This window comes from Rhinoderma darwinii, chromosome 4, assembly GCF_050947455.1.
Source record: "Rhinoderma darwinii isolate aRhiDar2 chromosome 4, aRhiDar2.hap1, whole genome shotgun sequence".
In the NCBI taxonomy this organism is placed as follows: domain Eukaryota; kingdom Metazoa; phylum Chordata; class Amphibia; order Anura; family Rhinodermatidae; genus Rhinoderma; species Rhinoderma darwinii.
In genome coordinates this window covers 373,834,082-373,859,461 of record NC_134690.1, presented here as the reverse complement: position 1 = coordinate 373,859,461, position 25,380 = coordinate 373,834,082, and the positions used below count along the sequence as shown (strand labels likewise).

Here is a 25,380-nt window from a genome sequence, read left to right as displayed (position 1 = left end):
TCCTTGTAGATAGTGCCACACAATGCTCCTTGTAGATAGTGCCACACAATGCTCCTTGTAGACAGTGCCACACAATGCTCCTTGTAGATAGTGTGCCACACAATGCTCCTTGTAGATAGTGCCACACAATGCTCCTTGTAGATAGTGCCACACAATGCTCCTTGTAGATAGTGCCACACAATGCTCCTTGTAGATAGTGCCACACAATGCTCCTTGTAGATAGTGCCACACAATGCTCCTTGTAGATAGTGCCACACAATGCTCCTTGTAGATAGTGCCACACAATGCTCCTTGTAGATAGTGCCACACAATGCTCCTTGTAGATAGTGCCACACAATGCTCCTTGTAGATAGTGCCACACAGTACCTCCTGTAGAAAGTTTCAAACACACCACGATTCCACGCTGTGATCCACCGATGCTGGCCTGACCTCTTCTGGCAAGGCCTGCTCCATCGGAATGACACCGGCGGAATGATGACGTCATTGCGCTGCCTACATTACGGGAAAAGTGCCGCACGGCAGGGCAGGGAACTAAGGTTCCCTTGCTTTGCAAGTGCTGTTTAGGCTTTTCAATTGTATTTTTTTTTTTGAACAAATGTTTTTATTGTTATTTTCACCATAAACAACTCTTTTACAATGAAACATCAAAGCGACAAGGGCATTGTGGTAATAACAACTAACGATACTATAGCAGAAGATACAGCTAGTCATGTGCACAAAAACTTTCAATTGTATTTAATTATTATTGTTTGTCTTTTTTAAAATGTATGCGGTTCATTTAAAAGTTTTCCAGTTTTATGTCAATAAAGTTTAATAATCGTGTAATAAAAAGCTCTACAACTCAATAGACCATTTTTTTCCTCACCATCTGTTCTCAGTAAATACATCAAACTACAAACCGTCAGTAGTCATGACGAAGAACAGGTGAAGTACAACTGACAAACATGTAATGGAATGCAGCCGACGTCAACGAGACTCGGCCTCCGGCAATTTACATGTATTTGGCACAATCTGATTGGCGACAACTCACGTCATGTAGAAAAGTTTATTAAAAAGCTAGAGTTAGCGCCACGTGACGTCATGCGGCCAGTAACTGTGCGGCTCCAGTCCGAAAACAGCAACTCCAACACAGGAGACATTTCCTTTACATAAACAATACTATTAGTCATCACTAGGTGGCGTGTCAGAGTTCTTTTTTCCAATTGGTTATGCCGGGACAGCGGTAGAAATAAGTAAGCCCCTCCCATTTAAATTAGGTCACCTGATATACTTAAAACCAATCCTATTTTAGCAGCAGTCTAACACGTACACATCATCGCCATTTTGTCGTAGGAATCCACTACAGCATGGCGAGTGGCTTCAAGAAAATGTCCGGTGTAGTGGCGACACTAGTGGTTTTGGCAGTAGTCATAAACCAATAAGGGGAGGGGGTGCTGAGTGATGTCAGCGGGTGTCGGAAGTGTTCCAGGCGCTCATTTGCAGGGCGCCTCGGCCCAGCCATAGCTTCTCTTATCAGGTGCGTATCAGTGGCTCAAACTCCCCGCTGCATGTGTAGCACAGAGCTGCTGGTTACCTGTAGTACAGATCTGCACTTACCATATGTGTCTACACATGGCTTGTCATTCTGCATGTTCCTATGGAAGGGACGCATTTTTCTATATGCATGATAGTTCTAAAATCTATATCAATCCCATAAATCAATGTGACGTTTTGCAACGTTTTTGGTGGACTATTAAATGCTAAAACAAAACAAAAAAAAACCCAAACGCTCCCATAGTTGTCCTCGGGTGTGAGAGGTATTGTAATAATTCATGAATCCATTTGAATTATATCTGTTTCTGAGAAAGCTGTGTGACAAACATGGGGGGAGATATTCAAAACTGCAAAGGAGAACAGTAGTTGCCCAAAGCAGCCAATCAGGTTCAGGCTTTCATTTTTCATAGGCTTTTTTTGAAAATGAAAGAAGCAATCTAATAGGTTTCTATAGGCAACTATTCCTCATTTACTTCTTGTTTTGATAAATCTCACTGCCATTACAGCTACTATTGGGTGTTATCCAGCTTTTCGCGAGTGCTGATTGGCAAACTGGGTGTAACTATAGGAAGTACAAGGGTTCAGTTGCACCCAGTCCCTATGCCCCGTGTGAGGAGACCTGTAATTTAAATGATGGCGATAGGTTGGGGGCCCTTATACAGCTTTTTCATTGGGGCCCAATAGGCAAAGCCGCCTAGTCATGTAGTGATATAATATAACTGTCACCCAGCTTTCCCTGAATCGGGTCTAAAAGATGTTCAACAACTGGGGGAGATATTTAAAAAGTGGTGCGAAGGAAAAGGGCAGTGGACTAGTTGACCATGTCAACCAATCAGGTTGCTGCTTTCATTTTCCAAAAGGCCTCTGAAAAAATGAGGTGGAATCTGATTGGTTGCCATGTGTAACCGCTCCAATCTCCCTTTGCACCGGTTTTGATACATCTCCTCTAGTGACGTTTATATTTGAGGGTGATTTTCAGGGGTAAATGCCCTTTGAGCAGTAGTCACACTGTACAGCAGCTCCCTGTGGCTGTAACACGTTCTCCTGGTAAAGGTCAGGGTATGACTCTGTATCTGCCAAGAACCAGACATCACACTGACCGATTACTCAATGACTTTCTTAAAATAAGCCTGCACTTTGACACTCTGCAGCACGGCCGTCTCTTATAAGGGACACGTTATCTGTCACACACAAGCCAAGGTCGTGCTGTCCTATGCTGCTGAGAATTACTCTCTCTATTCAATAGATTTCAGCCTACATTCACACGAGCGTGACAGATTTACACGCGTAAAATCCGCGCGTAAATCTGGTCCGTGTGCGATGTCATTGCATTGTTGCTTTGCGAGTGGAATGCGTTTTTCACGCACTCGCAAAGCACATAACTTTTTTTGGGAATAGAATTGATGCGCAAATCACGCACAGCACACGGATGAGTTTTACGCTAATCTGAATGAGCCCTTACTGTAAGGCTAGACAGGCGTTGTGCATCTCGACCGCGAAAAACAGCCGTTTTTCACGTGCAAGGTGCATTCGTGCTCTAGAGTCTATGGAGGGATGCGTGAAGCGTGAAAAAATAGGACGTGGCCTATTTTCTCACAGACCCTTCACACGGTCCGTTGAAACAACGGCCGTGTGAACGGCCACATTAAATTATATAGGTCCGTGTGACGGCCGTCGCATGGACGTTTAACATGTTCATGTGAATAAGGCCTTAGGGCGCCCCTTGAAGTCAATTTGATGCCCAAAGCGTGTATATAAGCCCCCTTCCCTTTTTGAGTTTAGTGGTCCCTGCAAACAGCAATCCAGTATGTACAGGGAGCTAGAGGGGACGACTACGACAACTTCTGCCTACAGTGGTGGTTGGCAATGTTATGTTTTATAGTCATGCACTGTAATTCTGAGGTGATACTTGTTTCTAGTTATCATTGAGTTCTAAGGCTCTGTTCACATCTGCGTTCAGTGTGTGCTGAACTCCGTCATAGAAGCAGAACAACGAAAATACTGGAAGCCCCCAATTCCGATGCATGACGGACACCAATGGTGCACGATGGAGCCCATTGACTTTAATGGGTCTATTGGTTTTCCGTCCTGTTGTCCCTGTTTACCTGTCAAGCTCTGCTATTTTGTGCAGCATTTTCGACAGAATTTGCGCTGGAGACTAAGATGAGATAAAGAAATCTCTAACTCAAATCGCATCAGGCATATAAAGCCATGAATTTATTTGCTTGAGTGGCTGTCATCTTTTGTATGTAGATGAATAGAGCACGTAGCATGTTCTTGTATCTACGTAGATGTCAAGGACTTGGGTGCTTGAGTTTTGTCAAGCGCTTAAAAAATCTGTTCAGCCGTTTTTTAGTTATATCTAATTCTTTAAAAACTGGGTGACCATAAAAATGGCTGCTGTCACAGGGCGCATCATCCAACTTTTCCAAGTTTCTGAATGGCAAATCCGCCTTGTGACACGACCTCAGATCCTATATTACTGCAGAACTAGGCAGATTTGCCTTTCAGGATCCAAGGAAAGCTGGCTGACCATATACTAGAACTGTAATATCCATATTAGTGGTTAATAGCTGGGATTTCCATGAACCAATGTAACTTAGTAATGTCTGAATGGAATTGAACAGATGAGGTCAAACTCAAGGACACTTCCATTCACTGGTGGGGTTTGATTGTTGGGGGGAAATGCTCTTCAGTGATCTGCTGTGTTCTGCAATGTTGCTGCAAGCAGATCCAGTATAGGAAGCCTTGGCAGCCTCCTCTGGCATGTGTGTGTCTGTGGTTGGCTGGTTAGTAGTGGGTGGCAGTCTGCTGGGATGGATCTGCAGAAGGCGGAGTGGAATTCCTCTATCCACCCTGATGCATGGATCTGCTGTATACTGGTCAACTACTATGTGTGTATATATGTATCAATGCAGTGATCATGTGTTCAGGACGTGACTGCTGTGTCCTCTCCTGGGCTGCACAGTATAGAGGCCATGCATTACACATAGGAGGTGGAGGAAGAGGAGGGAGAATACGTGCTATTAGTCTATGGTCCCCTGGGCTGTCACATGTCATGTCAGGCACTCCCACTCCCATTGATGAAATGTACATGTCGAGTTCTGTGCATCATCAGAGGAGCTGCTGCTGTACACACAGAGGGGGCACTGGTGCCAGTCAACTTTCCCTGCCTGCACCCCATCTGTGGGGGAGGAGAACATCCCCCCCCCCACTGTAGAGGAATTTGTTTGCCTTACCTCCTACTTGGAAGCCAATATTAATCTGCTGATTGTTGCCACTTCCTAATTGATTCAAGTGTGACCAGTCTACATTATTCCTAACGGGGACACGGAACATCGGCAAACATGTCTTCACTCGCAAATGGTAAGTGGACTCTATATTTGCATTGTATGTAAGGGGACGGGCTGCACAGCATTGCTGCCCTGTGCTAGCGGAGGGGGTAACAGAGAATTCCAGCTAACCTTTGGCTGGGGGCTCAGGGCTTGGTATGTGTGATTTTTGCACTAGGGTCATTGAGAAGGAATAAGGCACCAGATGTGACAGCAGCAGGGCCAGGCATGTTTGCTGGATGTGTTGCATAAGGTTTAATACTATATTTGATTGTCATGGAGCTGCTGTGGACGTGGTCTGGATCCCTGATTCCCGGCTGGCAATAATAGCAGGAACTAGTCCTCATGATCTGGAGGTCGTAGCTGGAGCTCGGATGACTGCTGCATTGCTGTAACTGTGTGATCCATGCATGTCTGCATACAGATGCAATGCTGGAATATTAGCTCTGTCTGTTCACAGCCGGGACTGGTACTGCTGGGCACTGGATGGATGCTCTGGATGCCCACTTCAGGTGTCTGATGCCGGCCATGGGCATTTTTTTCTTCAAGAGCGGTCTTTACTTATGTATGTTCATGCAAATTCAGTGCAGCCTCATGAAGGAAAAAAATATTGAAAACCTTGTCATTCCAATGGGATCACAAGCAAATAATAAATGTAATGCTTTGTTTATGAGGTAAGGGGGCTGCGTGTATGGGTATGTATGTATAATACAAATGAAATATAAATAGTATGTATATATGTGTGTGTGTATATATATATATCCAACAATTTATGTTCTTATCTTCTGAGATTAGTGATCTTGTGACGTCCAATATATTGCCTTATGTTATAACCTGTAGTGTTATCTAAGATCCCCAGGGTTCATTTATTAATTTGTCATTGTGGTAATGTGGGGTATGTGAAACAGCAGAATATGAGGACCAGTCCCTGTTATGACCCCATGACATTGAGCTGAATTGCTGCTTGTAGAAATATGAATAGTATAAAGAACAACATACGCCTGCCGTAGAGTATATTGGTCGTCACCATTGGTGCTGTGGCTAAATTAACTTTGTATCGCGACAGAACCTCAATGTGGTTCTTAAAGGTGATCTCCGTGTCTTGGTTCCTTTCAGGAAACATTAGTGAAGATCCATGAGCAGAGACCCCCCCCCCCCCCCACTGATTTCCAGATCGAAGACCCTTCTACGCTCCCTTTGGCACTAATTAGGGATTTTGCTGACTTGGAAACTCGTACACAGCTTTTCTTTGGCAGCACCATTCATTTTCGTGGTGCTGTGTCTGCACACTGGGTATGGCGTCATCGATATGAATGGTGTTTCATAGAACGACTGTGTTTTGAGGTTGTTATGGAAAACACTAATTAGAGCTCATTAATAAGCCCTGTAGGCCCTTTTATTCTTGTAATCGGTGGGGATCCCAGCTCATGGACCCTCACTAATGTTAGATGGGATTACATATCCTATCTATCTCACCTGGTAATTATCACATATTCGGTACAATGTATGTTTCTACTTTTGTCGTGTTTTCCATTAAGCAATAACATTGTTGATACTGCAATTTTAATGAAGAAATCTAGTGTTGCATTACCCAACATAAGCCTCTTAGTAACCTGCGGCAAACAGAATATCAAGATCAGGCCCTGTTCACATCAGCCTTGCCGTTCCGTTGAGGAGTTCCGTCTGAGTTTTCACAGTCGACTGCGCTATTGATTCCGTCAAAACAGCGGAACCCGTTCACAACGGTGACAAAAACGGAAACCATTAGCAAAGTTTCCGTCACCTTTGAGATCAATGGTGATGCAAACGGAAGCTAAGGTTTCTGTTTGCCTTTCCGTTGAGGGGTTAACCCGACGGAAACCCCCGACGGAACGAAAGAGCAACGCTGATGTGAACAGGCTCTTATATATCGGTCTTTCTAAAGCAGAACTCTGGAAAAGAAATGAACGTAGTACTATTTGCTTTCCACTCTAGTTCACTTGCCATCAGAGAGATTTTCCTGGATGACAAATATAGTATATATCTGCGTAATTGAAGCAAATGGGTTTTTTCTGTAATGTGGCTTTGTGAACTTCCCTACTGTACGCCTCCAATTTCATATGGAAAAATTTGTAGATTTTTTTTTTTTCTGTCCGATTCCATATTCTACAAGAAAGACATTGTGACGTGCTCCATTGGATGCCCGTATAATGGGAGGTATTCTCGCCTAGAAGCAATGCAGTGTGCGGAGCCGGAGAGTGTATGCCAACACATGCTCTGCTGTTTGCATAACGCCTAATGTGCAAACCTAGAGTAACTGTTTCCTATTCCCTTCCTTCCATATTAAAATGTACTTCGTAGTCTATGTTCACATCTCGTTTTTACCCTATGTCTAGTTAAAGCTCCTAATGTATACGCTAGACATATCCACAGGGCTCCATTAGACCGAAAGAGTGTCTTTTGGCCTTTGTCGGCCTGGTATACGTTGGTATAGCTTTTTTTTTTTTTTTTTACATTTGCAATAGTGTAGTTAACTATCATTTTCCAATCCGCAAGATCTTGCAAAAAAAAAGTATGGTTTGTTTTTAACATTGAGCCTATGGGTGATGTATGGCATACAGTAGCATACATTACAGGTATCTGTTTAACGTATAAATCATGGGCTTTTCAACCGCTTTTCATGACGTATCTGTTAAACGGATACCATAATCCATTGGTGAGGTGTGCCTGCAACAGAGGCCTTAAATTATATTAAATGGCTTTAATGGTATTCGTTTAATGGATACGTATCTGTTAATGACTTATGTTAAATTGATTCTATTCTCGCCAATGGGTGACGGATGCCACGACCTACATTTAATGTATTAAATGTAGGCAAACAATAAGGCTTCATGCACACTAACTGGTTTTTGTGTCCTCAATTCATCCGCAAAAATGCGGGTGAATTGCGGACCCGTGCACATGACCGTGGTTTATACGGTCCGTGCATTGGCCGAGAGCCCGGACGCAAAAAAGATAAGACAAGTCGTTCTACTGGCCGCATTTCTAGTCCGGGCTCATTTCAATTGATGTGTGCACGGTCCGTGAATTGCGGACGGCCCACGGATGACACTCCGCGGCCGTCCGTGCCGCAATCACGGGCCGTGCACACGGCTACGGTCGTGTGCATGAGGCCTTAGGTGTTAATTGGACCTTACTATACAGCGGTTGCAGCAATTCATCAGTGTATGATCTTGAGGATTTTCTTGCACCCCTGGTGCTACATAGATGAGCTGCATTGACATGTATAATGTTGTATTGTCTACAAATACTAACCTTTACCACACTAACAACCTCAACTCCCTGAAATTCCTCAATCTCATCTAACTGTGCTTTACCATAGGATAATTATTTAAAGGGTTTTCTCACCGCAAACTTTTATGGCATAGAGATAGGAATGCATTTAATGTTTTATTGGTGGGAGACCGACTTCTGGATCCACCACAATTCCTACTTTCAAAATGGGCGTTATTTATAATAGGTACAGTATAGTTTAGATAATTTATGTTCATGTCATTCGGCAAGGTAATTATTGCATGTACTTTGTTTTTAAAATACTTTGTTCCACAATTAACTTTTATTGCATAGACTATAATGTAGAGTAACCGCGCAGTAATGACCAATTCTCTGTCGGCAATGGGAGACCTGGCGCACCTGTTTTTGACTGCAGGGACCCCACCGATCAGACATTGTCATTTTTAGTATATCAAGCTGACATACTATAAATGTTTATTGCTGGCTTTAGAAACCAATCTGATTAATCTATGAACCAGTTTGACTTTCTTAGGGGCCGTTCACATATGTCCCGCGTCCGCTTCAGTTTACCTCCGGAGTGTTGAAGAAAAGCCGGAGGCAAACTGATGCTAGAACAGATCCCAAAGTTTTCTATGGGATCTGTTCTGGCAGAGGGGACATCAGTTGTGGCGCCGGACCGCCCTGGGAGCCGGATCCAAAAACCGTTGCCTGCAGCGTTTCTAGGTTAGGGTCCTAGGACGGTCCAGCGCTGTATCCTATCTTAGTACATTGTAGCCGTATGAACGCCGGGTGCTGCCGCATGCACCTTCCGGCAGCACCTGGCGGGAGGGTGGATGTGAGCTGGGAGCGGAATCCCCGGTCATAGCATTGCCGGGAATTCCGCTCCAAGCGGAGCCCCTGACTACCTCCCAACCGTCGCGGTATGTCCCGCTGTCCACTTTTGAACTAATACTGAAGCAGGAAACCATCAGGTCCCTGCTTCGGAATTCGTTCACAGCAGAGGAGCAGAGATAGCTCCTCTGCTCGCCCAGGATTCCCCGGGCACAGCGCTGTGCTCGGGGAAGCCCTTGACATCTCTGTCCATATATGGACCGTGACGTCAGTGGCTACTGATTTAGCGGAATCCCCATTGCCGATGATCTGGCCGGGGATTCCGCTCCTAGAGGAAATCCCCTGAGGTCACTGTCAATATATGGACAGTGACGTCAGGGACTCTTCCTGGAGGGAGTCCCTGGCCACAGCGTCGGCAATGCTGTGGCTGGGGATTCCTCTGCTAGAGGGAGCTTCAGTGGCGCTAGCTACAGTACAGGGGAAGGGGGGGTGCTATCTACGGGGGGGCACTGTGGCGCTATCTACAGGGGGCTGTGTGACAACTCTACAGGGGAAGGAGGTAGTGATATATACAGTGTGGGTGGCGCGATCTACAATGGGTGCTGTGTGGCGCTATCTACAGGGGAGCTGTGTGACATCTACAGGGTGTACTGTGGCATTATATACAGAGGGCACTCCGACATTCCCTATAGTGGGCACTGTTTCATTATCTACACATGAAATTCATCTTTCTTTTAAAATTTGTCAAAAACGGGAAACACGAACACGGATACAAAACGGCTGTCAAAAACAGACCTAGATGGCTGTTCTTAATGGCCGACACACGAACCCTGTTGTCTGAATAGAAACAGCCATCCCTGTGTGTGGGTAGTAGATGTGGGTTGGGATTGGGTAGCTGTAAAGGTGCCAAACACAATCTACTCCCTGAAGTAAGGGCTAGTGTTTGGCGTCTTGTGAGCACAAGGCTGCGTCGAAGATCTGATCTGAGTGGACAGCAGCTGCCTTGTGGGCTCCCTCTTGGCGCTGGACTGAATATGACACACGTGACATTACAATGTGTGTGTCAGCATTCAGTGTAGCGCTGAGGCTGGAGCCAAGGAGAGCCCTGACATGGTACACAAGTATCTGGATACATGATGGACTAATCTATCAAAAGCCATGCACCACTCTGATAAAATTGTCATATTTTCATACCCTAGAGGACCTTTTTGGTAGACCATTTGTGGTAAAAACTGATGTTAAAAGCGGATGGTGAAAACCGATGACAACTGATGGCTTTGTAGTAAAAATCGTGAAAAAGCCTGATGACAACTGATAGATTTTTGCATCCGTTGTAATCACTTGAGACCAAAAAACTGATGCTGATATGTGAACGCACCCTTAGTGGTCACCCATACGTAATAGACAACTGAAATAGTTACGGACCAGTAGTACATTTCTTGTGCATTAGGCCACGTTCACATCTGCGTCCAGAGCCCTCGTCGCTTGTTCCATCGTATTTGAAAGTAAAAATAGCGCAGCAAGCACTATTTTAATCTGTCAAAATGACGGACACCATATTGAACCTATTATAAACCGTAGGGTCCATCGGGCACGGTTGGATTGTCAATTTGAGGCAAAGCTGAATGAAAATAAAGGTGAGACATAGGATTAATAACACAAACGTATACTGTCATACACAAAACCAACTGTTTTTGAGGGGGTATTTATAGTAGAGGGAGTGTTTACTGGGGGCTCACAAAATTGGTCATAGAGGTGTTGTAGTCTAGAAACGACGGCAGCTGTATGAGCAGCAGGAAGGGATTAATAATTCTCTGGAAACTGTAGTTTTATCCTTCCCTTTCTGTAAAGTTTAGTAAGAATAATCAAGGTTCAGATCGATGTATTGGCTTTTGGCCCAGGAAAAGCTTTCCTCCAAAACTGCTGAGCCCTCTTGATACACAGCGCTTGTTTGCAACCATTCCCCAGGACGCTTGTTTCGCTGTAAATTATATCAGTTATTGCCATCAAGATTTCCCACACCACTACGTTCCTTAAAACAAAAACCTGTATTATGTTGATGCTCCATAGGTCTGATCACGGGTATAAATATAATTTATTATTAATTAAAAAACAGCCTCTAAATAGAGCACCTAGTGTTCATTGTCCTGGGCCCCTAAATTTTAAAGAGGCTCTGTCACCAGATTTTCAAACCCCTTATCTCCTATTGCAGCAGATTGGCGCTGCAATGTAGAGAACAGTAACGTTTTTTTTCAAAAACGAGCATTTTTGGCCAAGTTATGACCATTTTTATATTTATGCAAATGAGCCTTATGTCCAACTGGGCGTGTATTGTGTGTGTGTAACATCTGGCCGTTTTTACTTGTTTTACTAGCTGGGCGTTGTGAATAGAAGTGTATGATGCTGCCGAATCGGCATCATCCACTTCTCTTCGTTACCACCCAGCTTCTGGCTGTGCACAGACACACAGCGTGTTCTCGCGAGATCACGCTGTGACGTCACTCACTTCCTCCCACAGGAACTTCATCTCGTCGGATGAGTGAGGACACGCTGTGTGTCTGTGAACTGCCAGAAGCTGGGTGTTAACGAAGAGAAGTGGATGATGCTGATTCGTCAGCATCATACACTTCTATTCACAACGCCCAGCTAGTAAAACAAGTAAAAACGCCCAGATGTACACCCACAATACACGCCCACTTGGACATAACTTTAAACACGCCCAGTTGTACATAAGACAGGCTCATTTGCATAAATCTAAAAATGCTCATAACTTGGCCAAAAATGCTTGTTTTTGAAAAAAAAAACGTTACTGTAATCTACATTGCAGCGCCGATCTGCAGCAATACGAGATAGGGGTTTGAAAATCTGGTGACAGAGCCTCTTTAAGTAATGCCCAATCTCCTAGCTAATCTAATAGGCGCTGTCACACTGATACTAGTGAAAATTGTGTTCCAAAAAGTTTATTTTAGAAGTTATGAGCTTTTTTTTTTCTAAATATGCAAATGAGGCTATAATAGACAAGTGGGTGTCAACAGCAGCAGTTCTCTTGAAGTGGAGCTTCCTCACAGCCTCTGACACTGGCTGGGGTTTTGGTTTCCTTGTCTCCCAAAAAATGTAATAGAAAGTATTAAATAAAACAAAACGCGTTTAGCCCAAAATGGAACCAATAAAAATTACAGCTCATTCCACAAAAACCAATCCCTCACGCAGCTCCGTCAACGGAAAAATAAAACGTTATGAGTCTCGGAACAAAATGAAGTAAAATGATGGCCTAGACAAATTTTTTAGGTCCAGTAGTTTTTCACATCATCATTTGCTAGACCCCACAGGTGAACCCCGTAGATGCAGCAGAGATGAGGACACTTTCGGGCCCTGTGCTGCTTATAGGGCTAGTGATTAAGTCAAAGATTAGGCAATACTGGAGCGCAGATATTTTGTACAATACCCCGGGTTTACCACAAAGCCGTGTCCCACGGTACATAAAGCTGGCCGTGCCCATCGTACAGATGACATTGTATAAGGATTTCTTGCTATCCCGTTGTGCAGGTCAGTTGGGAACATTTCTTCAGTTTTAAGAGGTAATAATCAAGGAAGGCCCCTATATTTGGGAACTGCGGAGGACCCAAGCACGTCTGCCCCAAAACTTCATCTCCGCTTGAAGCGAGGCTGCCTTATTGCAGGGCAACTCTTTCTCAGCGAAGTTCCCCAAACGGCAAGCCAAGGAAGAACCCAAAAAAAGTGCGTAGTGTGTTCCAAAAAGGGTATAAGGGCCTGTTCACATCAGCGTTGGCTTTCCGTTGAGGGGGTTCTGTCAGAGGTTTCAGTCATGGAACCCCTCAACGGAAAGTCAAACGGAAACCGTAGCTTCCGTTTGCATCACCATTGATATCAATGGTGACGGAAACATTGCTAATGGTTTCCGTTTGTCACCATTTAGTCATCATTAGCAATGTTTCCGTCACCATTGATATCAATGGTGATGCAAACAGAAGCTAAGGTTTCCGTTTGACTTTGCGTTGAGGGGTTCACTCGATGGAGACCTCAGACGGAACCACTCAACGTAAAGCCAACGCTGATATGAACAGGCCCTTAGAAAGGACACCATTTATCAGTGTGACACCTGCTCCAAAAAACATGGCCTGTGCATAAAGGATTGGTTCAAAGCATACCACCGCAATCCATGGATTATTAATTTTCTTTTTCATTTACGCCATTATTACATCACCCTATTATGTCCTGATGTACTCCGCCCAGCTTACATATACTGAGATCTACTCTGCCCAGTTTACGTATGCCTCCACATTATAAGCTGAAACGCCAGTAAAACCCCAAAACAAAACTACTACCAAGCAAAATATGAGCTCCAAAAGCCAAATGGCTCTCCTTCTGAGCCTGGCAGTATTCCCAAACAGCAGTTTATGCCCAGTATTGCCTTACTCGTGAGCAATTGCGGAACAAATTTTGGGGTACCTTTAATCCTGTATTCCTTTTAAAAACAAAAAATGTTGAGCTAAATCTACATTTTATTGGGAAAAAAAAATGCAGATTTAAATTTTCTATCCCCAATTCTATAAAACACCTGTGGGTCAAAATGCTCACTACACCCCTAATTTAATTCCTTGAGGGGTAAAGTCTCAAAATGGGTCAGATCTGGAAAATTTCTACTGCATTGGTATGTCATGAATCTCTGCAATTGTGACAAGCATATGCTCTCAAAAAGCCAAATGGCGCTCCTTTCCTTCTTAGCCATGCCGTGTGTCCAAATAGCCGTTTCTGACCACATATGGGGTATTTCCGCACTTGGGAGAAAATGCTTTACAAATGTTAACGTGCTTTTCCCCTATAGTTTTGTGAAAATGAAAAATTTCGAGCTAGAACTACATCTTATTTTAAGTTTTTTGTTTTCACATCCCGATTCTAATATATGCAGCAAAAAACTGTGGAGTCAAAATGCTCACTATACTCCTAGATGAATTCTTCAAGGGGTCTAGTTTGCCAAATGGAGTCACTTTTGGGGGGTTTCCACTGTACTGGTACCTTAGGGGCTTTGCAAAAGCGACATGGTGCAGAGAAACCAATCCAGCGAAATCTGTGCTCCAAAAGCCAAATGGCGCTCCTTCCCTTCTGAGCCCTGCCGTGTGCCCAAACAGCAGTTTATGACCACATATGGGGTATTTCCCTACTCTGGAGAAGTTGCTTTACAAATATTGGGGTGCTTTTTCTCCTTTCTGTTGAGAAAATGAAACCTTTTCAGCTAAAGCTACGTCTTATTGGGAAAAAATAAAATTTTTCATTTTCACAGCCAAATTCAAACAAAATCTATGGATCGCCAGTCAAAATGCTCACTACACCCCTAGATAAATTCCTTGTGGGGTGTAGTTTCCAAAATGGGGTCTTTTTTGGGCTGTTTCCTTTATTTTGGCACCACAAGACTTCTCCTAACCTGACAAGGTGCCTAAAATATATATTCTAATAAAAAGAAGGCCCCAAAATCCACTAGATGCGCCTGTGTTTTAGTCCATTAGCATACTAGGGCCACGTGGGATATTTCTAAAAGCTGCAGAATTAAAGTCAATGGGTGCGTGTAAACAACGCATGCCGCACTTAAGCACTTCTGTGCAAACTGCGTGATTCGCGCAACAGCTGTCAAAAGGATGAATGAAAACAGAAAAGCACCACGTGCTTTTCTGTTTACAAACATCCAAACGGAGTGTCATTATGATGGCTGCGCGTAAAGCACGCAGTCGCGCATCATATGCTGCAGCCACACGGAGCTGTTAAGTGGCTTTTGCGCACGCAAAACGCCGCGTTTTTGCCTGCGCAAAAACTCCACACTCGTGTGAACCCAGCCTAATGCATATTACAGCAGTGTGTTTTTATTTAGAAAAACAATAGTTTTTAACGGAGTTATGACCTATTTTAGATTTATACTAATGAGTTTCTCAATGCCCAACTGGGCGTGTTTTACTCTTTTACCAAGTGGGCGTTGTACAGAGGAGTGTATGACGCTGAGCAATCAGGCTGGGTTCACACGACCTATTTTCAGATGTAAACGAGGCGTTTTACGTCTGAAAATACGGCTCCAATACGTCGGCAAACATCTGCCCATTCATTTGAATGGGTTTGCCGGCGTACTGTGCCGACGACCTGTCATTTACGCGTCGCTATCAAACGACGACGCGTAAAAAAGACGGCTCGTCAAAAGAAGTGACACTTCTTGAGACGTAATTTGAGCCGTTTTTCATTGATTCCAATGAAGAACGGCTCCAAATTACGGCCGTAATTGACGCCTCGCAAAACGCGAGTACATGCAATTACGTCTGAAATTACGGAGCTGTTTTCTCCTGAAAACAGCTCCGTAATTTCAGACGTAAATGCAGTTATCGTGTGCACATACCCTCAGTGTCATACACTTCTCTCCATTTACACACCACATAGTGTTCTTACTAGATCACTATGTGCAGCCACATACACACACACATTAACGTTACTCAAGTGTCCTGACAGTGAATAGAGATCACAACCAGCCAGGACGTGATGTCTATTCAGAATCCTGACACTTCGCTAATGTCTGTGTGCGATTTACAGCAAGACCAGCGTAATCCCATTTTAAATGACAGTTTACAGCGTAATCTTGCGAGATTACGCTTGCCTTGCTGTAAATCACACACACACGTTAGCGAAGTGTCAGGATTCTGAATAGACATCGCGACCTGGCTGGTAGCGATCTCTATTCACTGTCAGGACACTTGAGTAACGTTAATGTGTGTGTATGTGGCTGCACATAGTGATCTAGTAAGAACACTATGTGGTGTGTAAATGAACGCCCACTTGGTCAAAAAGTAAAACGCAGTTGGGCATTAAGAAACTCATTAGCATAAAGCTAAAATAGGTCGTAACTCCATCAAAAATGATCGTTTTTATAAATAAAAAACACTGCTGTAATCTAAATTACCGCGCCGATCACATTATGTACAAGATAGGGCACTTCTAATGTGGTGACAGAGCCTCTTTAATTTCTAAATGCTGTTTTGAATACTTTGAGTGGTACAGTTTTTAAAATAGGTTGATTTATTAGGGTTTCCCAAAATATAGGCCCCTCAAAGTGACTTCTGAACTGAACCCTGTAAATATAGGCTTTTTGAAATTTTTGGGAAAATTTGAGAGATTGCTTCTAAATTTATAAGCCTTGCAACGTCCTAGAAAATGAAAAGGACGCTCAAAAAACGATGCAAATGTAAAATAGACATATGGGAATTGTTAATTAGTAACTATTTTGTGTGGTATTACGCTCTACAAACAGATACATTTAAAATTCTACAAAATGGAAATATTGGGAAATTTCAGTGTTTTTCACAAATAAGCGATGAATTTATCGACCAAATTTTACCTCTGACATAAAGTACAATTTGTCAGGAGAAAACAATCTCAGAATAGCTTGGATAGGTAAAAGCATTCCAAAGTTATTGCCACATAAAGTGACACGTCAGATTTGAAAAAATAGGACTCTGTCCGGAAGTCCAAAAGTGGCTGCGGCGGGAAGGGGTTAAATGACCTTTTCTTCAATCCATAAATACCCTCGGTTTAAAAATACGGCATGTGTAACAAATGGTGCTATGACCTCTGGTATTTCTTTCTAGAGGAGTAGTGTTACAGTATAAATGTACAATATGTCCCTGTGGGGATTTCACATTGTAGTGTAGGTTATTAAACGTCATCGTGTGCCTTAGCTTCTCTGTATCTTCCCAAATTTTTGACGTAGAAGTCTTCATATCTTTACCAGAATATGTTGCTTTACATGTGAATTAGGTTTTTATTGAGAATTATTCATTTAGGAATATGGTATTCTGGATGTGGATTATAATAAATGTTTATTTATCCTCATGCTGTTCAAGTGATTCTAAAGAAACCATACTTTGATTGTTAATAGAAATCCCCAAAAATGTTCCAGTATTCTAAAAATTTGACTTGAGTGTTCAAACTTCTCTCATTTTCGGATCACTTCTGTTAGAAAAGTTGATTTCCTGGTATCATATATAGCATGCATATCCCCATACTCCATGCAGTTCTTGTCCAAACTTTTATGGTTTATATCCGCGGAAATTAAAAATTGAGTGTTGAGGGGTAGAATGTAAGTTTTATATAGGCCATTAATAAACTTTGGGGAAGCTATGTAAAACATGGATGGCTCAAGTCACTTATGCCTCATGCACACGACCGTTGTGCCACTTGGGCCGTTTTTTTGACGGTATCCGAGTGGCACCCTATAGTATGCATTGACCCATTCACTTTAGCGGGTGAATCGGCTCCGTGAAAAATGGTCCGAGTTTCCGATCCGAGGAAAAAATCTTGACTCGGACGGCACACTCGGTCGTGTGCATGAGGCGTAAGAGAAACGGCCAGCCTTTGTGCGCCTCTCCGCCCTGGCTCAATGGGGGATGGGGGGGGGGGGGGCTGCTGTCCGTCCTTATTTCATCTTTGTGAGACCAACCCTTTTATGACCTTTCAGTGTATATTAGTTTTATGGGTAGGTCCCTCGCCCAGGAACCTCCTCTGAGAGCTGCTGTAAAGAGCAACTCTAGTTCTGCCTAACTTAGGCCATGTTTTCAGGCATATTTTGGCGGCACGTAAAACGCTTGTATTATGCGCTGAAAAACGTGAAATATTTTTCACTGCTAAATTAAAAAGCGGCATGTAAAATATGCTTTGTTAAAAAGAATTGATGTAATTTCTTGAAGCCTTTTACAAGCTGATTTTTCCCTTTTGAAGTCTTTCATTAAAACCTCAAAAAACGCTCTGAAAATGCATCTCAAAATATTTTTTTCCCTGACCATGTCGTGTCGACTTGTGTTACATTCTCAACCTCCCCCCCCACTCAGTTCATTTGAATGGGCATCATGTATATATGTGCAATGTAGCTAGACCAAGTTTTCAGACAAATGATGGTTTATAAACTTTGCAGATTCGACAATGAAAATCTACTGTAATTTACAGTACAACATATGCCGTTGTAATTTTACAAACCCCAGTCACATTTAGCGGATACAATCTGTGCTGAAATTTCGTGCATGCTGTGGATTTTCTAATGTAACACATTTGGATTTGGTTACGGATTCACTTTGAAATCCACGGGGGATATACCCTTATTCACACGACCATATAAGATAACGGCAACATTACATCTAGGAAACTTTGTTGTAAATGGGCTTCTTTTAACCCTTTCATGACCAAGGGTCATTGATGCCCGTGTCCAGGTCAAATTGTAAAATTTTTTTATATGCGCTCCTTTAAACGATAATATCTTTGGAACCGCTTTGAATATCACAACTATTTTTACTTTGTTTTTTACAAGACCTACGAGGCTTTCATTTTCTAAATTAGTTTAATTCAGTGTTTTTAATTTGTCATCCGTTTTTCTTGGACGTTAAAAAAAAAAATAAAAATAAAATTAAAAATGGATGAATTTTTTGTTAGGATTTTTTGTCCCAACCCCCTGAAAACACCACAGTGTCCATGTCGATAGTGACGCAATACCACTGTAGATAGTGCCACAGTGCCCACATAGTGCCACAGTTCTCCCTGTAGATTCTGTTCTTCAGTAGCGGAATCCCTGGCCAGAGTGTAGGCCGGGCATTCCGCTCCTAGAGAGAGCCACTGTCACTGTCCAAATGGACAGTGAGGTCAGGTGCTCTCTAGAAGCGGAATCCCCGGCCAATGCAATCAGACACCGGGGATTCCGCTCCTAGAGTCAGTTCAGGTGGTGCTATCTACAGTGTGGGGTGTGATGCGATGTACAGCGGGGGGGTTTCTATCTACAGCGGGGTTGGAAAGATGACGGGGCTCCCTCTAGGTTAGGAATCCTCAGCCAGAGCGCTGGAGGGAAGCTTAGGTTGCGCTATCTACAGAGGGTTTTGCGCTGCCTACAGGGTGTTGTGGGTGGCACTATCTACCGTAGGGGGTGTATTCCGGGGCTCTCAAAGCCCCGGCTGACATGAGTGCAGTGCTGCTCACACTGAAGCAGCACTGCACTCCTTAACCCGTTAGTGACCGGCCCATCGCATCTACTCCAAAATGGTACCAATAAAAACTACAAGTCGTCCCGCAAAAAAAAAAGCCCTCACACAACTGCATCGGCGAAAAAATAACGGCTCTTCAAATATGGAGACACAAAAACAAATAATTTTGAAAAAAAAGAGTTTTTACTGTGTAAAAGTAGTAAAACATACAAAAACTATACAAATTTGGTATCGTTGCTATCGTAACAACCCGCTGAATAAAGTTATTGTGTTATTTATATCACACGGTAAACGGCGTAGATTTAAGACTCGAAAAAGCGTGGCGAAATTTCAGGTTTTTTTCTATTTCCCCCCAAATAAAAGTTAATCAATAAATAATATGTCCCCCAAAATGGTGCTATTAAAAAATACAACTTGTCCTGCAAAAAACAAGACCTTGTACAGCTATGTCGACGCAAAAATAAAAAGGTTATAGCTCTTGGAATGCGACGATGGAAAAACGTAAAAAATGGCTTGGTCATTAAGGTCTAAAATAGGCTGGTCATTAAGGGGTTAAACTCGTTCCAGTCTGTCAACGTTTATACACGTGCTAACGCACGGGGCATCAGCAGTTAGAATGTATATAGCCGTATGGCAGCCGTGAAGGGGTTACTCTGTATTGAGTTCAGTAAGCATGTCCATATTACAGCCGTATGTTTTCGATCCCTAATAAATCTATGTTGGATCTGTATTGGATATGTTTGTTACATCCGTAAGTATTCTGAGAAATCGGCAAAAACAATCCTCTATTGTCGCAGCTGTAATATGTATCCAATAAGGATACTTTTTCAGGTGCGTATAACGGATGCGATTATTTTGGGTCTCAAATGGCTTCTATGCTGATTTCTCAACTGTAAATAGACATCCTATGATTCATTCGAAATTTTTATTTTTACGGCAGTGTATCCATACACAAAAACATTAATGTGAGTAGAACCATGTAGTATTTTAGGGTCGGTGGCGAGAATGTATTGCGGCTGGATTACACTAGGATACTACACGACGATAAGAGGTTTGTATGAATTAGGCTTTACTTATCCTTTCACTAATTCCCTGTTAACTTGGGCTGAGAAATAGTGTTAATGAAAGAACTAAATCTATACGTATGGTTTTTTTTTTTTCATGACATCAGGTGGTGTCTTAAAATATCACTGCCTGGTTACTATGGGAATATGTCTATTGAGCCGTAATTAACGGAGCCCAAATAAAGAAAAAAAATGATTTGAATTCTTTGCAACAAATAAAAGCAAGGGTGTGAATCCCTTCTCAGTAACTCATTGCCTTAAAAGTTTTTAATTAGTGTGCTGAAAAGCCTCTGCGAATGGAATCCATTATTAGCAAGTCTACAATAACAATGGGAAGCATAAGTTACATGCAAATACAGATATATATTTATATTTTATTTTTTAAGTTCGAGGAGAGGCAGGCGTATAAGTATAGTACAATGAGTTCTAGTTCCTCACTTGGGGATAAATAGTCAAGAACATTTATAACTGGAGGTTCAGAGACTGTAGACCGGTCACGTCAAACCTTTATTAACTCACAATAAAAGAGAACCTGAAGATGCAGTGTATTGTTACATAGGTTGAAAAAAAGACACCGGTCCATCTAGACCACCTTTCCTTTATCACGCAATAACACATCATTCATTGCTAAATTAGTTATAAATCTGAATTTCATTAGTCATCTAGCCTTTTTTTTTATGCTGACCTATAATTTGCCGTTACTACCTCTTTGGGCAAGGCATTTCATAGTTTTACTACTCTAACTGTAAAGAACCCTTTCCTATATTGATGTCTGAAACCGTTTTCTTCCACATGTAGTGAATGTCCCCTGGTCCTCTGTAAAGTCCTTGGAAAGAACAGATTATGTGCTAGTTCTCTGTATTGACCACACATATACATGTTAATAAGATCACCTCAAAGCGTCTCTTTTTCCAAACTGAACGAGCCCAATTTTTCTAGCCTTTCAGTCTAAGAGACACCTCCCCTCTTGTTTAATAATGTAGTTGGGATGTTGAATGAATTTAAAGAGGCTGTCACCAGATGATCAAATCCCTATCTCCTATTGTATGTGATCGGCGCTGCAATGTAGATAACAGTAACGTTTTTTTTTTTGTGGTTTTTTTAAACGATCATTTTTGGCCAAGTTATGAGCAATTTTATATTTATGCAAATGAGCCTTTCTAATGGACAACTGGGCGTGTATTGTGTTTGTAACATCTGGGCGTGTATTGTGTTTGTAACATCTGGGTGTGTTTACTTGTTTTACTAGCTGGGCGTTGTGAATAGAAGTGTATGATTCTGACGAATCAGCATCATTCACTTCTCATCGTTACCACCTAGTTCTGGCAGTGCACAGACACACAGCGTGTCCTCGTTCGTCCGACGCGATGAAGTTCCTGTGGGAGAAAGTGACGTCACAGCGTGATCTCGCGAGATCACGCTGTGTTGTCTGTGCACTGCCAGAAGCTGGGTGGTAACGATGAGAAGTGAATGATGCTGATTCGTCAGCATCATACACTTCTATTCACAACGCTCCTTCGGAACAGAACGCAGTTTCCCTATTGAAATCAATGAGCAGATGTTTGGAGACGTTCTTCCGATTTTCTGGCTGTTTTTCGTCCGTTTACGGCCCGAAAAACGGCCGAAAATAGGTCGTGTGAACATACTCTTAAGCTGGAAAACTGGATTGTTTAAACCTACCGCTATTATTATTACAGTAATGTAGTATTTATAGTAGTTCAAATAACTAATTGATTAACAATAATTTTGTATTGTATCAAATTTGAATGTAATGCGGCCCGTCAACTTCACATTTTTTCTATATGTGGCCCACTTCCCCGGCCGAGTTTGAGACCCCTGTCCTAACTAATCTAATAGATGTTATGATGCTGATAACTACAGTGTAATTTGTTTTAAAAAAAAAACGTTATTATTTTAAGAGTCGTGTGCATTTTTGTACATATGCTAATTTGGCTCTAGTAGCCAAATCGGAGGTTACTCTTTCTTTTCTCTCTGGGCGGTGTAAAGACAACTTTATGATGCTGTCCAGTCAGCGTCATACAGGTCTCCTCTTCACAGCCCAGCGTCATATCTGCTTCAATCGCGAGATCATGCTGTGTCTGCAGGTCCTTCACCTCAACGGTACTCCTAGAAGACGGTCCCTACATTGCCTCCTGCCGTGACGGACAACTCTCATCCACAGCAGTGCTATATGCTGTGGATGAGTCATCCGTCACGGCTAGAGGCAATGTAGGGACCGACTTCTTGGAGTACCGCTTAAAAAAAATTTAATTTACATTTATTTACAAAAATATTTATGTTCTTGAGGGGGGCTTGTATTTTTACAAATAACACAGGTACCCTATTGCTTATAATAAGTACTTCAATGCATTCATTATTACTGGGAAAATGTTGATCGTACAACCCATATGTTTGCCCATCGGTCTATGGCTACTAAAGCTGTGGCAAGAAATACAGAACTTCGAATAATGAATGCCTTATGTTATATTTGATTATAAGGTTTTTGATTTTGGTGAATTAAAGTGTAGGGTTTTGGATTTATTTGCAGGTCTGAATGAAATGTACCTCATCAGTATGCAAAATACTCATTGTTTGCCCTGATTCTCACAACAGAAGGTCTTCTCCCAGGTATCTCTTCCAGATCATGATAGGAGAGTGAACAATATCTCTCAACCTTGCAGTACAATGTGTAAATGAAGGCCGAACTCCGAATCCCATAATATGATAACACTGGTTGATAAGGAACCATTTTCTTTGTTCGTTGTTAAAGGGGAAGTTCAATCTTATCAGCAGCTGTGTCTTTGATCATAAAGGTGGGACTGGGCGTCTCCAAACAGGGGGAAGCGGACAGCAAGGGGTTATAATAGACCCAAGCAGGGCTCAGATAGGATATGTTTCCGGAGGTATACCAGAGAGGAGCCTTACTTGAGGGAACTCGCTTAGGAGAGGACAGACGGGAGATAGAGACCTGAGTGTGTGGAGGGTCCATGTATGGTAACTATAACTTGGAATGTAATTATTGTACACGAGGAAAAGTAATGTTTATTACGACCTCTCTGTGCAGACCTCCATATAGTTCCCATAATTACCGGAAGTCATTTCTCTCTTTATGCAGTCCGTATACATTTTCATACATTCTAACCTTAGAATGTAAGGGCATGTATACACAGCGCTAAAAAAATGATGTGCAAACGTGTTATACGCTAGCATTTCTTGTAAAGCGCTTTTTGAAATACAGGAGTCTTTGGCACGTTTTCATTGCGTTTTTTTAATGTGTTGTTGTTGTGCCTTTTTTAGCGCTCAATTAGGACTTCCATTGACTACGGGAACATTTGGAATGTTTTCGGTATGTTTTATGCGTCAAAGAATTGACCTGATGCTTTTTTTTTAAGCGGATCTATCACTAGTTTATTAATTCCCGATCTCCTAACTAATCTAATAGGCATTGTCATGCTGATTTCTAGTGTTTTTGTTTTTTCAAGAATGTTTATTTGCAAAGTTATGAGCATTTTTCTAAGTATGCTAATTTAGCTATACTTGTCAAATGGGAGGGGACTTTCTTTTCACTCTGGGCAGTGTAATGTTTTCTGTATGACTCTGTCCAATCGTCATACAGCTTCTCCCCCCCTTTACTGCCCAGCAACATCATCTAGTATACAGCTTCCATTCTCGACTGTGCTTTCAACAGGTGATATGTCCGGTTGTTTTACAGCTAGAACTTAATCTTTCATATACCACCAGAACCGCTGTTCTAGGTGGACCACAGCCGGAGATATGGCTCTTTGAAGTGATCCCCCTTCCCTCCAGCCTCAGTCTCTCACACTGTGTGAAGCAGCTTCATGCTGATTGGACAGCGTCAGAGGCTGTGAGGAGGCTCCACCTCAGGAGAATCGCTGCTGTTGAAAAAAAAAGCTCATAACTTCCAAAATAATAGACCTTTTGGGACACCATTTTTACTAGCATTATCAGCATGATCGTGCCTATCAGATTAGCTAGGAGATTGGGCATTACTAAACTAGGGACAGATCCTCTTAAAATACGCTTTCGTAAAAAAACGCGTTGCATGTACTCAATGCGCACTTTTCCAATGATTTGAATGGGAAGCTTAATCAAGCACTTTACGCTTATTTTGGTGTGTAGAACGAGCCCAAATACACGTCAAAAACACGCTGTGTGAACAGGGCCTTACTCAGTAAGGCTCCATGCACACGACCGTAGGTTTCGTCTGTAATTACGGACCCATTCATTCCTATTGCCGATGGACAACTTCACGTATATTTACGGCAAGGTGTCTGTGCCGTAGAAACCTTCCGTAAAAAATAGGACATAGAACCGTGATTATGGGCGCTGTCGTCTGCATGGGGCCTCACAGGGTGTAAAATTCTTAGGGGTAATACCCACAGTTTTTTTTGTAGACAGAAAAAATCTGCCTCAAATTTTAAGGCAGATTTAGAACTGCCAGCATTTTCATTCTTTTTTTTTTTCTGCGTTTTTCACTGTTTTTTTCTCTGTGGCCAAACGCCTCTGCCTTCCTTTTTAAAATCAATGGGGGCGGGGAGGCACAATTTAGGCTGTTTTTTAGTGTCAAAATCTGCGAACCTTACACTGTAATCCGACTTCTTCTGGCCTCTTAACGGGAAGGGAGAAATCTTAAATCATTCAAGATTTCCATATTCTTGTGAGGAAGCTCTGAAAGGCTGAGCATCTTCTGCAAAGGATTTTAAGACAAAACTTTGTACATTTCTTCAAAAATCTTTTTGCTGGTTGGGTTATAGAAGCGATGAAAGAATACACTGGACTGCAATCCCCACTGGCCCTCTCCGCAATAACGGACAGGCGCTTTGTAAGGACATATACACATCGGCCTGTCAGTCGCCACCGAGAGCGGCTGGGGGAGCGCACCATAATGAATTCAGCGGACTAATAATTATGAGTCCAGTGTTTTTCTTTCATCGCTCCTATTGCCTGAGCGGCACAAATTTGTTTGCCATTTTTTAGATAAAAGGAATATGGACCTGTAGCTTTAGTATGATGCCCTTATATGGGGCGGTATATTTGGCTGACAGATCCACTTTATTTTTTTGTTTGTTTTTTTTACATTATTCCTAAAAATGAGCTCCTTTTGATTATGGTGTGGATGTTACATTTTTACCACGTCTTGCCAAAAAGAGGCGTCGTTGGACTTCAGAAGGTTAAATACTTCTGAATGTTTGAACTTGAGCGTGTATGTTTAGCTTGGAGCTTTTTGTCTAGCATATAGCGATGATCCTATGTCATTGTGGACATACTGATTAATACGCTTGTTGATTAGTCACAGTAATCTGGATGTTT

General features: G+C 42.4%; 1 protein-coding gene across 3 annotated transcripts in view; it reads left to right on the top strand.

Moving 5' to 3' along the window:
- Positions 1-1,329: 1,329 nt before the first annotated feature.
- UGP2 (UDP-glucose pyrophosphorylase 2) overlaps positions 1,330-25,380 on the top strand; it is a 73,827-nt gene continuing 49,776 nt past the window's right edge. The window contains exon 1 of one of the 3 annotated variants that reach the window (XM_075863140.1): positions 1,330-1,516. Coding sequence is in view for 1 of the 3 variants with exons in the window: in XM_075863139.1 (XP_075719254.1) it covers positions 4,881-4,899 (19 nt within the window). In the remaining 2 variants the exon portion in view is untranslated. Of the gene's footprint in view, positions 1,517-4,603; positions 4,900-5,517; positions 5,540-25,380 lie in introns of those variants that run through there. The other 2 variants (XM_075863139.1, XM_075863141.1) reach the window with 2 other exon arrangements.